This window comes from Lethenteron reissneri, chromosome 12, assembly GCF_015708825.2.
Source record: "Lethenteron reissneri isolate LAM-NWPU_2019-01 chromosome 12, ASM1570882v1, whole genome shotgun sequence".
NCBI classification, from domain to species: Eukaryota; Metazoa; Chordata; class Hyperoartia; order Petromyzontiformes; family Petromyzontidae; genus Lethenteron; species Lethenteron reissneri.
In genome coordinates this window covers 4,982,450-4,996,409 of record NC_083790.1, presented here as the reverse complement: position 1 = coordinate 4,996,409, position 13,960 = coordinate 4,982,450, and the positions used below count along the sequence as shown (strand labels likewise).

The 13,960-nt window shown below is 45.7% G+C and overlaps 1 protein-coding gene across 1 annotated transcript in view; it reads right to left on the bottom strand.

Annotated features, from left to right (window-relative positions):
- The window catches only part of TMEM268 (transmembrane protein 268), a 60,897-nt gene that overhangs the window by 17,397 nt on the left and 29,540 nt on the right, over positions 1 to 13,960 (bottom strand). The window contains exons 2-3 of the mRNA XM_061550500.1: positions 6,335 to 6,511; positions 3,355 to 3,635 (exon numbers count right to left, since the gene is read on the bottom strand). Coding sequence (XP_061406484.1) covers positions 3,355 to 3,478 — 124 coding nt within the window. The 5' untranslated portion in view covers positions 3,479 to 3,635; positions 6,335 to 6,511. The remainder of the gene's footprint in view (positions 1 to 3,354; positions 3,636 to 6,334; positions 6,512 to 13,960) is intronic.

The following is a 13,960-nucleotide window of genomic DNA, read 5'->3' as shown; positions in this document are numbered from 1 at the left end:
TCGCATACTGCAGGATAGGCTGGGAACATGACATGTATCCTGACATTATGTCGTGGATGTGCAATAGCGACCTGAGCATCGCATACTGCAGGATAGGCTGGGAACATGACATGTATCCTGACATTATGTCGTGGATGTGCAATAGCGACCTGAGCATCGCATACTGCAGGATAGGCTGGGAACATGACATGTATCCTGACATTATGTCGTGGATGTGCAATAGCGACCTGAGCATCGCATACTGCAGGATAGGCTGGGAACGTGACAAGGGAACAGCAACAAATCAGCAACCGCTTATTCCATCACGCCCCCTGTCTTTTGGGGCCAAACCAATGCCCTTGTCAGAATATGAGACTGATTATGGGTATCATTCCCATTTCAGTCACTTGCGAAGTGTTTGTCAGAATGTTATGTAAAAACTTGGCAGACGCTCCAATGATTGCCACAGTATTTTTTTAACATATATACTGTGTCTACCAGAATATTAGAATATTGTTTTACACTGGAGGAATCCGATGAGTACGAAGCTCTTTTTCACAAAAGGCCAGTACATTGTGCACATATATTGAAACATTTCTGATTAAACTGATCAACTTGTCGAGATGGGAATGATGCCAAATGCGTCTAAAAACACACAAACAACGTCCTGCAACATGTTTAGCCTGTGAACGTAATGCTGGAGAGCTTTCAAATGTCAGCTGACCCTTTCGTGCAAGCACATTTGCCACCTTTGCTCTAAGCTATCGAGTGGCACTGGTCGTTCAGACCACGATAACGTCTTGGGGTTGGTTATAAATTCCTTAAAGTGTCTCAAAAGCCATCGCGTAGTGGCTCAAGAATAAAAAAATAAACGAGACCCATGCCCGCCCAGTTGCTTAATTCCCGCTGGAAGGGTCCAGAACGCTGCTGTGGGAATTATTTCGGCAACGCCACGTCAAATCTCTCCTTATTTTATGCTCACGATACCGCCGCAGTGGAGTGTGCGGTGGCAGGTGTGGCAACACGTGCTTAAAGGGTCGGTACTTAAATTTGACATTCTTGTCCTCATATTCAACTGCAATTAGTCTTCTTCTTTTGCGTGTCATGTCCACCAAAAAGTCAAATGTCCTTCCCAGTGGCGAGCACACTTCAGCGCTTGCAAGTTGCCTGCTGTAATACCCGGCGCAGTGCGGAGGCCTTCCTCGAGCAGTCGGCTGACCAATCAGAATACCTGTATTTATACTGGAGGAATCTGACGAGCTATGAAGCTATTTTTCACAGATGTGCAGAGGTGCCACATGGTCTGCTTTTGGCCACAGCAGTCACAGCCTTCTGGGTTTTGTGGAGTATTGCCTTTAGTAAGTACACACACACGTTCGCAACCTAAAATCACCTCTGTATACGTCTCATGGAGCCCATAGCGGCGCTCTGGAAAATACCGAGTGAGAAATTAAAACGTCAGCTGTACATGTACGAGTTATGTTTGATTCAATATTGTCTGAAAGCATTAAGTGTACACGACTGTTGCGATGAGAAGCGACTGACGTCTACTGAGTGCGCGTGCAGGTGAGCGGGATTTTAAAAGCCATTGCCATACATTAAGTGAACCTTGGTACAATCATTGCATTTTTTAAAGAATTATTTACATAGTTCATGGTTCGCCGGCTAAACAGTCACATCCGTTAACCGCGATGCGCCTACACCGTGGTCTCATGTGCTCCATCGCGACTTGTAGGCATGGAGATTGCATTGACTCAAAGTCATCGGACCTCATGCAGCTTGTTTGCTGCTCTTAAGGAAAATGTATGAGTGCTTCTCACACCCAACAAGGGAACTTAAAAAGCTGTGATTACAGCTGACGGTATGTGAGAATGTAGAAATAATCTACAGAACAAACATTCCGATACAGAGAATAATCCACCCAGAGCACATGATTTACAAGCGCGTCACTTGGCGTTGCGCGAAAGCAGTGGTTGGAAGCCGTCTTCTTACATTTATTTGGCAGGCCACACACTGACACACAATGACAAAGCAAAGACACAGATCCCCCCTTTAGCCTTAACAGACTGTTGGGGCAAGTGATGTTAGCGAGCTCCTATGAAGGCCGGCGCAGCACACGAGGGGGTGTGTGGCCAACACCACGCCCGGCCGCCTTTGTCTCCCCAGTGGTGATGTTTACAAACCACACCAGCTACTTCTTTGAGGGTGGATCGACGTAGGGGAGGCCGAGAACCGATTCAGATAATCGTCGCTGGTGTTGGCCGTGAGCGTGAATCGAACTCGGGTTGCAGTGCGCTAACCACTACACTACCGCTCCCCACACACACACCGACACACCATCTTAGCATTGTCGAATGACAGCGCACGTGTCATTGACGGCCGAGTGTAAAGAGGCCCCCTCAGCGAACGACGTATCGTAGCGTGGCTAATACAAGAAGCGCAGAGTTGTTGCCAGGTTGAAGATATTCCACTCTAGTACTCGATGAGTGCGGCCAAGATGCTTGGGAGTCTCCAGTAAATATCATTTGTGGTCCGTCTCGAACCCGTAGGCCTCGTGTGTCCGTGGGCCATATGCAATGAAGCCAGGCTACGTATCTGGCCCACGGGACATAAGTTCTCCACCCTGCCATACTGTAACATACAGACCAGGGCCTCCTGGTTTGATGATTAATGAGACGTTGCACTGAGCGTGTCAGGTGAGCGTCCGTCCGTCCGGGGCAATAGCTCCATAAAAACACAAACTCACGCAGCAGTGCCATCGAGAAGACTCTGCAAGTTTTCATTGTTGATTTTAATATTCAGAGAGCTTCACTATCCCCCTCCCCCCACCACTTACAGTACAAAATAAACATGTGAAAGGCTGAAGTTTTAGTGCAGAGTACAGGCTGAAAGATGCACCGACTTCATAGCTGAAGATCACGCTTTACAGCTATGCTTGTGCACCGCTGCTTTATGCAGTCCCTTAAATGTGTCAGGGCTCCCTACACCCAGTGGATCATGGAGGGGGGCTTATTTGACATTAGTTCACCATACTGGTGAGAGAAATTAAGTGTAATAAAGTACATTTTATTTCATTTCTAACTACGTGACTTTACCGAAAGAACCAAAGAGTACTTTAAAAACGTAATGATTTCCCCCCCCCTCACCTCAACAGAAGAACCCATCAAGGTGAGCACCAAGCATTCTTGTTTTGTCTATCACCCCTTCCCAGAAACATCGACGCGTTATACGGGGGCTTGTGTTGCTTACCACAATAAAAACATAAAAGCGTAACGATCGGGTTGCCGCAGCAACTGCATTGACCAAGCATCTACGCATAAACTCCCACCCAGAGTTCGTCGGTGCTGTGCCCTCATGCCAGTGGCGTGTTTTTACCGTCGCGCAGGGGCAAGACGTCCGCCCTGTCCGAGAGCTTCGTGTAGCTGCAGGACTCGGATGGGACGGGCGAGGAGACCTCCGCTTGCCTGTCGTGTTCGGCGGCCTCGTAGTCGGAGGCCATCTCGATTGAACCGGTTCGAACCCCAGCGCCGGGCTCGCAACGCCTCGCAGACCTCGCTCAGCCGCTCGCGGAACGCGGAACACGAACTCGCCTCGGCGTGGTCGTTGTCACGCGCCGACGTGTCTTCATTTGAAGAAGAGGAAGAAGGGCATGCTTGCTGCACTCACAGTAAATTAATATTCGCATCAGTGACACTGGCCATTATCTCTCAATTACATTGGTTCCCCCATTGCTGGTGGTGTTGTCCAGCCACCAGGTGCGGTATAACTGGCTTCCATTTTTTTGTACCCACTCTCGTACTCATGAGGAATGTGTTCCCCATTGGCTGATGTTCCATCTATAGAGTTTTTTTTCCCCCTTTGCTGTGAGCATCTACTCCAAGAGACATGCCCGGCCCAAATCGATGCACTTTGCTGAACAGATTGGGATATCATGGATTTGCTTTTGAGCTTCTGATCCATTCGTTTATTCTTGCGCTTTTTCAAATTCGACTTAATTATTTTTTCAAGTACTTTAATATACACGAGAGATGATAACACCATTCATTTTATGCAGGATCTTGAAATTTCCTTCTTTTTTTAATTAATAATTTTTTTTTATTTTACCTACGACCAAATCACCCTTAATACGTTGGAGCTCGTCAGTTCTCGGACACAAAGCAGGTTTGAGTCTGATTAATAGTTGAATGTTTGACCACCAGGGCTTGCCAGGTGGCGAGGAGATGGCAATGCTGAGCGTTACCTCCACGTATGTCGTGAGTTTTCTCTTGGTTCTCTGAGTTTCCTTTCATATTGCCAAACACTTATTCATAAGCGTGGTCAAACACCCCATTGCAGGACCCTCCTACAAAGGAGTCTCAAGAGCCAGTGGGCCTTTCGTGGGTAAACAATCGGCAATATTATTGTCATTACGACGGCGTGGTGGCTGCATTTGAGAAAAAATACATGAAACCAGCAAGAGTAATCTCAAAATTGGAATAACATAATTGTTTTCAATAAGCACATTGGACATAATAACTGTGGGAATTAAAGTAAGTTATGGCACTCACATAAATGATTCCAAATGCATTTAATGTACTGTTAAATTTGTGGAATTTAATTCCAAAATCGTTGTCAACCCCACATCTGTTCCTATTTCCAGCCCTTTCTAATTCATTGCTGTACGAATGTCTCCCCCCTGACACCGTGTCGGTTGTGAGGGTTTATTTGAGCAACATATTCCTCGCTGGTCAATGCGGGTGAGTGCAGTGAGTGATGCCCAGAACCGGTTCAGATTATCACTCACCGCTGATGTTGGTCATGCCCAGGGATCAAACTCAGCGCAGTGCACTAACCACCACAACACCACCCCACTCCTGCGCCACAATGCTAAGAATTACACCACTTGGGAGGAGTGTACACTTAACTGGAGTCTGGCGACATAATGTTCTAAGAAACATGAGTATGTCATTCACTAGCATGGCTGTTAGTTTATTTCTTTCTTTCATCCGCAGGGCACTTAACAAAGGCACCGGACGAGCTGACGATTGTATACGCGGCTGCATCTCGTTATTTGTTTCCTGTGCTAACATAGTAGTATACAATGCACCCACATTACAAAATAAATTACACTGCACAGTATATGAGATAGAGTAAACGAAGGGAATTTGTGCGTGAATGCACACAATGCCATGGAAGGCTGTCTCAAGCTACATCTGGCGTTGCAGCAGTGACACGCACACACACGTGCGCGCACGCGATCAGATCTCTCGCACCTGCCGAATGCTTCACTGCCCTCAGGTTTCCACTGCATTTGAAAGACGATATGTCGGAGCGGTGCAGCGGTCGACAGTGCACTGCACTCTTTACCCAGCGACCTAAGTTTGATTCCTGGCCATGGTTAGCATCGGTGGTGAGTGACATCTGAAATAGACCTGGGGACATGCCTTCATAAAATCTGCACTGGCCCACATGGTGAAGTATGGTTAAACAAACCCCCGTGACTAACATGGCATGGGAAGGCCTTCCTCCATGCTTGATGAAAATATTGCACGTTATGATGATGCTTATTTATTGTTATAAAGGAAGAACATATAAAATAGCCAAGACGCTAAATAACGTAACAGTGATCATATTAAAAGCTTACGATTTTTAATTCAGCTTCATACTAGCATGAGTTAAAAAAAAGATATTTTATTAAATGCAGTACAAAAACTGCATTAATCAGACTGTAGTGATTTCAAGATTTAATTGACAATATAGGTTTAAAAAAGCAACACAATGTCAGTCTGAAATGGTACGAAATCATGTCAACCCCTCTCCTGCCTAGATTAACTGTTACATCAACGAGGACATTACACGGCATTTCTATTTACATGATGGTGTTACTTTCCACAGATGGAGGCAGAATGCTGCATTCAATTACTTTCCCACCGTCGGCTTTGGAGAAATCTCACGGTAACGCGTCAAACATAGGCGGTACTGTCACCAACGCGTCCTCCATCCCAGTGTGGAAGCACATGGCACAGGGGAGAAAATAAAATAGATTTTTCCACGGTCTTAAACACCGCATCCCTTAACAACTCCGAAACACAATGTCTTCATATCAAACTCGCCGCACGCGCTCGGCAAGTTAACATTGCATACCGCTCTGTTTGGATGTATGCCATTAAATCACATTAGTGCTTGAGCGAAGCATGTGCTCTAGACTGTAAAACTTAAAAAAAAAATTCTCTCCGACTATGAATACTTTGTGCTTTGACACCAGTGCCCTTTAAATAAAAGAGGCACAAACGACACGGAGAACCCGAAGCCTCACGTGAAGAGACCACAAACACAACAGCGTTGCGTGCTATCTTCTTCCATATAAATGACTTACCGTGGGGAGAATGCGTCCTCTCAGTGGGCTGTCACGAGCATCCACCCGCGGTGCTGGCAGCCACGGCGCCTCTCACTGACCAAAGAACTCAGGCATCCTGGCGGTCTCGCGTTGAGAGAGAGAGAGCCCCCACGTGACAATCACACGTGACACGCGCCTTGTTGTGTCACAGATTTCCTTTGTTGAGAAAGAGGGTCAAGCAGTAAAAGAGAGGGGGGTGGGGAGGAGGAGGAGGAAACCGGCTTCCTCTTTGCCCTTACACACCACCAGCACAAGCACTCGCTCCCTCCCTTTGCTTTTGGGCCAACGCTCTCCCTTGGGTTCTTAGATGGCAGATTGCAGCCACGGTATATTGTTATTGTTAGTGCTGTACGATCATTTAGCCGGTGGCATGAGGATAACTCCTTTGAAGAATGTTTTTTTTAATCTAACTGGCCTTGCCGTTTCAAATGCGTTTCACAAAAATGCAGACAAAATAAGCGATACCGCTTACAGGGACAGATTAGCAATGGGTGACTACCATGCACAAAGAGGTTGTAATAGGGCTGGGAGCCTATGTTGGGCAGCAGAGGGCATAGCAGTATAATCCATTGATGTACGGTACCTCTGTGCCGCCACATCTATGCTCCCTGCCTTCACTAACCCGCACCGACCACCATGGGCAGGGATGGGCAATGAAAACAACAAGAAGAGTCAACATTTTTTGTTCGAATTCGATAAACAACTCAAACATTTAAGAGTCACAATTCCGTGTGACGGTGTTCCTAAACAAATAACGTCACGAAGCAGCAGCAGCCCTTCAAGAGCCACATTGCGGCTCTGGAGTCACGGGTTGCCGACCCCTGGCCATGATGAGTTAAGGTCAATGACTCCCGTGACCTCCACGGACATGGGGGAAGACCCTCATCTAGCAGTAGATTCACAAAATGGCTGTAAAATTACATGTGCAGTGTACGAACAATTCCTGCCCTGTTGGTATGTTTCTAGATTTGAAGCTTTCGTGACTGCAAGGATTCATACTTTTAGTTTTTTTCGGTAAAGTCACGTAGGTAAAAAAAATTAAATTAATAAAAGTAAAATAAAATAAAAATAAAATAAAAATCACGACGTTTCGGAGGCAACACAAGCCTCCGTCTTCAGGTGGAACCGTTACTTGATACAGCAAGCGTGCTGTGACGGTTCCACCTGAAGACGGAGGCTTGTGTTGCCTCCGAAACGTCGTGATTTTTATTTTATTTTTATTTTATTTTACTTTTATTAATTTAAATTTAAAATTTTTACCTACGTGACTTTACAGAAAAAACCTAAGAATATGAATACTGTGGGCATGTGTATTTGTGTAACATCATAATCAGTAATTCTCAATCAACTGCTAGATAAAGGCCTTACATTGACACCAGTGGCCATGGTCCTATTAGCTACAATAAGTCTCACGCGATAACAAAGTGCAGGATCGTAAAAAGAAAGGCAGGAATTGTTTTGATAACCAAGAAATATAGTCAACTATATGGGTAGATTGCTATTTGTCCATGAACTCAGACGAAATGTCACTTGTCGGTACCATCCGAGGTGGCATAACCTTTCCTGGTACCGATTCATTTATGTGGCCAATAACGGTGAAGTGTGTGATAACCATTTGAAATGAGGGGGGGTTATCAAATAATACATGTAAAGACATGGGGACAACTAACGTTTTGCTACATTAGGTGGTACCGATATCTGCTCTGGCCCATGGACTCTTACTGTGATAAACTAGCTTATGATACATTTTTTGTCAATTGTCAATCCACTAGTAGGACGGGCGGAGGGAACGCCCCAAGCCATCTCCATCGTAGGAGTTTTTGACCATAACCGTGCAGGGTCAGTGTGGGCTGATAGAGGGAGAGGACCGACCTGTTCACTCACAACTCTTTTTATCTATGGTTGGGATCACATTCACGTGACCAGGTATCCGAGCATAGTATGCTCGAGCGCGCTAAAGACTGTGCCACCGTTCCACCCAATTATACTGTAAAAATTAAATTCTCATAAATCTTAAAAATGTGCTACATGACTCAGCAGAGCACACCAAGGCACCCAACCCCCACGCCGCATCAAGCCGTAAGAAAAAACCCCGTGACAAATTTGAAATCATAACACATGCGGTGGATGCTTTCTTTGTTGGTTTTGTGACCGTGATGAGATGGAGATAGGTGCAAGAAGATGGTGGGTGGAGAGAGGAGGGGGGGGGTCAAACGTGTTTGAAATTCCTCCCGCAAAGAAACCCAGATAGAATGCAGACATCAACGCCTCTCGGTGTGACAGGGACCCAGGCAGGCCCCAGCGGGGGTCCCCCCTCATCCACACCAAATGCTCGGTGCGCAAAGCGACCACGAGGGCTTTACAGTAGTCAAACAAGATTGATGAAAAGCATGAAAAAACCCCCCAAAAAACTCGTTGACCTAAGCGGCACGCATGCCCTTTTGCAGCAGAAACCCTGCACCGTGGCTCCCCTAGGCTATCGGTGTACAGTGTGCGTGGCAAGCCACACACGCGCGCGTACACGACGCCTGCATATGTCCACGTGTCTCAAACAATGCCCTCAGTGTTTGCGGAGCGCTTGACCCAACCTGGTATAATTACGACGACAACGAACTTGGGGAAAGTAATTGCCGCACACCGAAGAAGACCTGCTATTAGCACGGGCGCGACCAATAGGTTATTTACATCGTGGCAGAGTGTAAACTTCACTGTCATGCAATGTGCGTCTATGCTGCCTGCCTTCACCAGCCTCGCACTGATCAGAGTGGTGAAATATGGTCAAATAATCCCACCGGTTGACACACGTGCACGTGGAGTGCTTACGCATATCGCAGTTTCACTGGTGCATTATATTTAATTCGCGCGGTTATTAAGTGTGCCACTGTGCAATTATCTGAGCTTGTCTCTCACCAGTTTTATATGCCTCGTGAAATATTAATTTGACCCATTCAAGCGGGCAAAGTGCCCAACACAAGTGGTGGTCTTTGGTCTGGAACTCGGTCAAACCCGCACCTGCACGTAGCGTCCTCTATGTAACACGCATGATCAGATTAAACTACTAAGGACCTTTTTGTTTCAAATTGGCAGCAAATTATGTTTCAGTAAACAGTAAAAAAAAAGCTTGGGGCATCGTCGACAATTCTCGCTGGGAATCCACAAATCCGATTACAGCCTTCCTCTGGTGCAACCACAACAAAAATGTGTTGATGCTACACATGTGTTTTTTTTTACCTCCTTCCACTTTCAAGGTCTGTAAGCAGCCTTTGTTAAGCCAGACTGTAGCGCACTTCGGCTGCAGACTGTGCAATGCATCGGATTACCCCTTCTGTGGGTGCCGCAGTGATGAGATGTTAACTCCCTCGCCTGATATGCAGGAGGTAGTGGGTTCCATCCCGACCCTGACGCTTGTATATTAGGAGTTTGCATGTTCTCCCTGTGGTTGCGTGGATTTTCCCCTGGGTCCTCCTAAATTTCCACATAAGCGACTTCGTTGAGCCATCATTTGTGTTCTAGATTTGAAGCTTTCGTGACTGCAAGGATTCATATTCTTAGGTTTTTTACTTGATACAGCAATCGTGCTGTGACGGTTCCACCTGAAGACGGAAGTTTGTGTTGCCTCCGAAACGTCGTGATTTTATTTTATTTTTTATTTTATTTTTTATCAATTTACATTTTTTACCCATCATTTGTGGCCAGGTCGCTTCTGAACAAGAGCTATTTCGCACAGTGAGCCTTACCTGGTAAAATAAAATCTAGTTTTTTTTTGTATAGTTTGAGCCCACCACTGCCTGGCTCGTAAGCACTTGGCAATAAAAGCGTCTAGGCTTTTCACACCCTTACCACCCACGTCGCCTTCTTCTGTGTGCTTTGGGGAGGAAGGGAATTGTGGAAGTAAAAGCCACATCTGCGATGGTGCAAGCAAGCGTGGCGGTCTTACTCTGAAATGGTTTTGTCAAGCGCCAAAGAGGATGGGTGAAGTTGCGTGACAATTGTGATGGGGTTAATTGGTGCATGGGTTACTTCTGACTGAGCCTGTTGCCTTTCTGGCACAAAGCAATGTTAAAGCAACACTACAGGATCCACAGGGCTTTGGAAAGTGATAGGTGCAATGGCTAGAGTTTTGGAGTATTTATACTGACAGGAAAGGGGGTTTATGCGTTTGATTTCCAACGACAACCTACCCATCAACCAAGATCTGAAGACAATGTACCTCGCCGCCAATTGAAGTCACCATCCGAGAATCTCACCCAGAACGCTGGCGAACAGAGAGGAAGTAAACTAAACACATTTTTATTTTACCAGGTCAGGCCCACTAAGCTATATAGCCGTTTTTCAGAAGCGACATGGCCACAAATAATAGCTCAACGAACTGGGTTATCATGTGGAAATCTGTAGCAATCGCATGTTTCTAAATGTGGAGGAAAGTATGTATGTTGAACTTATTTCGCACCGTACATAGCCAACCGTGCTAATCGGAGGTGCGGGGGAAGGACAACAAACTAAACACATAAAGCAGTTCTAAAGTAACAACGAGGACATCCAGAATAAACACCTCATTTGAGACCCAAACATCGCACCTATCTTCCGTGACATTCCTCCTCGAAGCCAGAACACGCACGCATCTCCTTCATGAATGGAAAATTAAAGACAAGCCACAGCAGCCTGATTGTGGCGATTCACCCCAAAACTATGGATCATAGGTAAACCACTGTGGTTTGTGCTCGTTCGGCAGAGGAGTGGCAACACGACACGAACTCTCGCCTGAAGCCCTCTCGTCGCGGCTCTCAGATCTCGACATTGGCATCTCGCTCCTGCCCATATCGCCGTTGTCACATCATACGCAAGAGTGGGAAGAGAACGGGGTCATTCACGTGCAATTGCGCTCACGGAGCGATGGGTGGCAGTAAATACCCGAATGACTCAGGACATCTATGACGACGCATCAATTACATTTTAAAAATAGAATAAATGTCGTGGCCACGAGCCTCAGTTATCAAAATCACACTGGCAAACGTTCTTTACGTCGAGGCATTTACATAAAAAAAAATCTAAATTAATTGGTTGTAATTGTTTCCATGCTTCAGGTAATGTAATTAATTTAGGAAATTGATGTTGAAGGCCAAATTATACCGAAGGCCGAGTACAATTCCCTTGGGAAACGCCAAGGCCCCCTGATTGCTTCATGGCAACGCACATTTAGCTAAAGATTTGTCAAGGGAATTGTCCCTGGTTTGCCAAGGTTAACGGTGGGAAGACCTTTTCGCCTGCAAACAAAACTCTCTGCGCCTACATTCGTGACCTTCAGCCATCATATATTCCATCAAGTATCATTAAGATCGTCAGAGTGTGCATTGCCCGCTGTCACCACGGTCTTTTAAGGCTTCGCACACCGAGGGTGAAGGCGTCTTTGAAATTGCGGCGGCTAAACTCTGGACTCTCGCAAATCTTCGACTGAAAATGTATCCGCTCACTTTTTAGTTATTTTCAAACGTCCTTCTCACTTCCATGCATAGCGCCCTGAGAACGAGTGTTTAAGGGGAGCTTTATAAATTATTGTTGTTGTTCATAATCAACGTTTTTGGGTTAGATCGCGTTACTTATAAATGTGTCGTAACCCTCCACCACCCGACACGGCCAATCAGCAAAAAAGTGTCACGTTGACAAAAGACAAATAGTTCACTGCTTTAGCCCACCGGTGTGTTGAAGCGTAAAACCACAACATTTACAATTTTTGGGTACGACGTTTCGCTGGTAATTGCATCCAGCATCATCGGGCAATTCGCGAAAGACTACGTGTTAAACTACTGTTGTTGTTGTCGTGGAACGATCTGATGAGGCACAACAACAACAAAGCTGGACTGTCCACGCTTTGCCCATACTATAGTTCCACAAGCATGCACAATGAGTCCGTATTGTATACCATCTTGCTCGTGTTGTTGAACAGAGTGGCCCATTGTTTAGATAAGAGCGTTATTGCCAACATCATCTGGCAACACAGCAGCATTTGATAAACAAAGCCCGACCCTCTTGATGAGACCCAGAAGGTCAAAACCCAATGAGCTAATCACTGAGCAACCCTACTACTGTATATGCATTACATTTCGATTTAAAGCTTTCGTGACTGCAGGGATTCATCTTCTTGGTTCTTTCGGTAAAGTCACGTAGAATGGAAATAATAAAATAATAAAAAGAAAACATTATATTTTATTATCAAATAATAAAAATAAAACATATTTTATTATGTTTTATTTGTATTACTTTATTACTTTATTATTTCCATTGACTTCAACAAAAAAAACCTCAAACTCAACACTTCCGTCTGTAACACTGTGGGCCCTGAAATAAACAAAATATAACGTGCGACGTTTTGGGCAAAAAAAAAAGTGCTTTGGAAAAGGGTAATTCCCCGAAACGTCGGCCATTATGTTTCCCCATGATGAAGGCCACACGTGAACAAGTTTGTGTTGTTCACCGTGTGAGTGCACCACTGCCAATTACGCAGTGGCAGCAGCAGCAGCATCACCACAACCACCACCACGACATTCATTGTTAATCACATACTGTACAGTGCATCTCCTACTCCTGTGCGCGTGTGTTGTGTTCTAAATTGGTGCTATTTGACGAACGCGGAGGAGTTGTTGAGGCTGCAATAAGTGACACAGCGTGTACGTCTAACCCTCTCGCGCGTGAAATTTAAATTATCAACCGGGCATTGCAGACTTTGTTGCTGCTCAAGTGCCAATATAAACTGCGGTATTCTAACCGTCAAAAATCACCCCTGTAAGTCCGCCGCAGACGACGGGGTAGTTAGAATACGGTAGGCGGCGGAGCTTTACTCTACAACATCATAACTTGGTCATCAGCCACACACGAGGCTCCAACGAACGGATCCATGAATCAAGAATTGATCCCCACCTGTCTGCGGGTTGGTTGGTTGGTGTGGCCGCGCTTGAGTGTCCACCTTGCAGTCTTCTAGTTTGTAGGGGAGCAAGTAGGCAAGCAGGCAGCAACAAAAACACCCCTCTCTGCTTAGTTTCGAAGGAGAAAAACCCTCCTACTACTTCCCCATTTTGACGTGAGTCGGAAAGTTGTGGTCAACTGGCGTCTTGAACACAGTTGGAACACGCCTCGAGCAAAACAACGCAACCCCAGAGGCAAAGTACTGGCACCCCAACACGGCAATTGCCTCGGCAACAATCGCATACGATTGGCTCTCCCCGTTTCTAGGAATTAAACTTGTTGAACGATTATTTTGGTGGCAATCAGAAGTAAATGTCACACGCAGTACTCGTCTGTTATGTCGTAGATTAAATGGTCGTTTGTTTCTCCAGTCCGCTGATGTTTGTTCCAACAACTGGTCCCAGCTTATGTGTTGTAGTTGTTGTTGTTGTCCACAGTTGTACTGCTAAGGTGCAAGAGCTTTCCATTTTCCCATACTCTGAAAGGTCAGTGTTTACATAAGCCAGTGTGATATCTGGACATTTCTAGCCTTCATCTGAAACCTTGCCTTAATTCCTGGGCAATACTTCATTCCTTTTTTTTTTGGCTAGAACTAACATTCCACCGCCAATTCTTAACATTCTATCTCTGCAACGTGTATGTTGT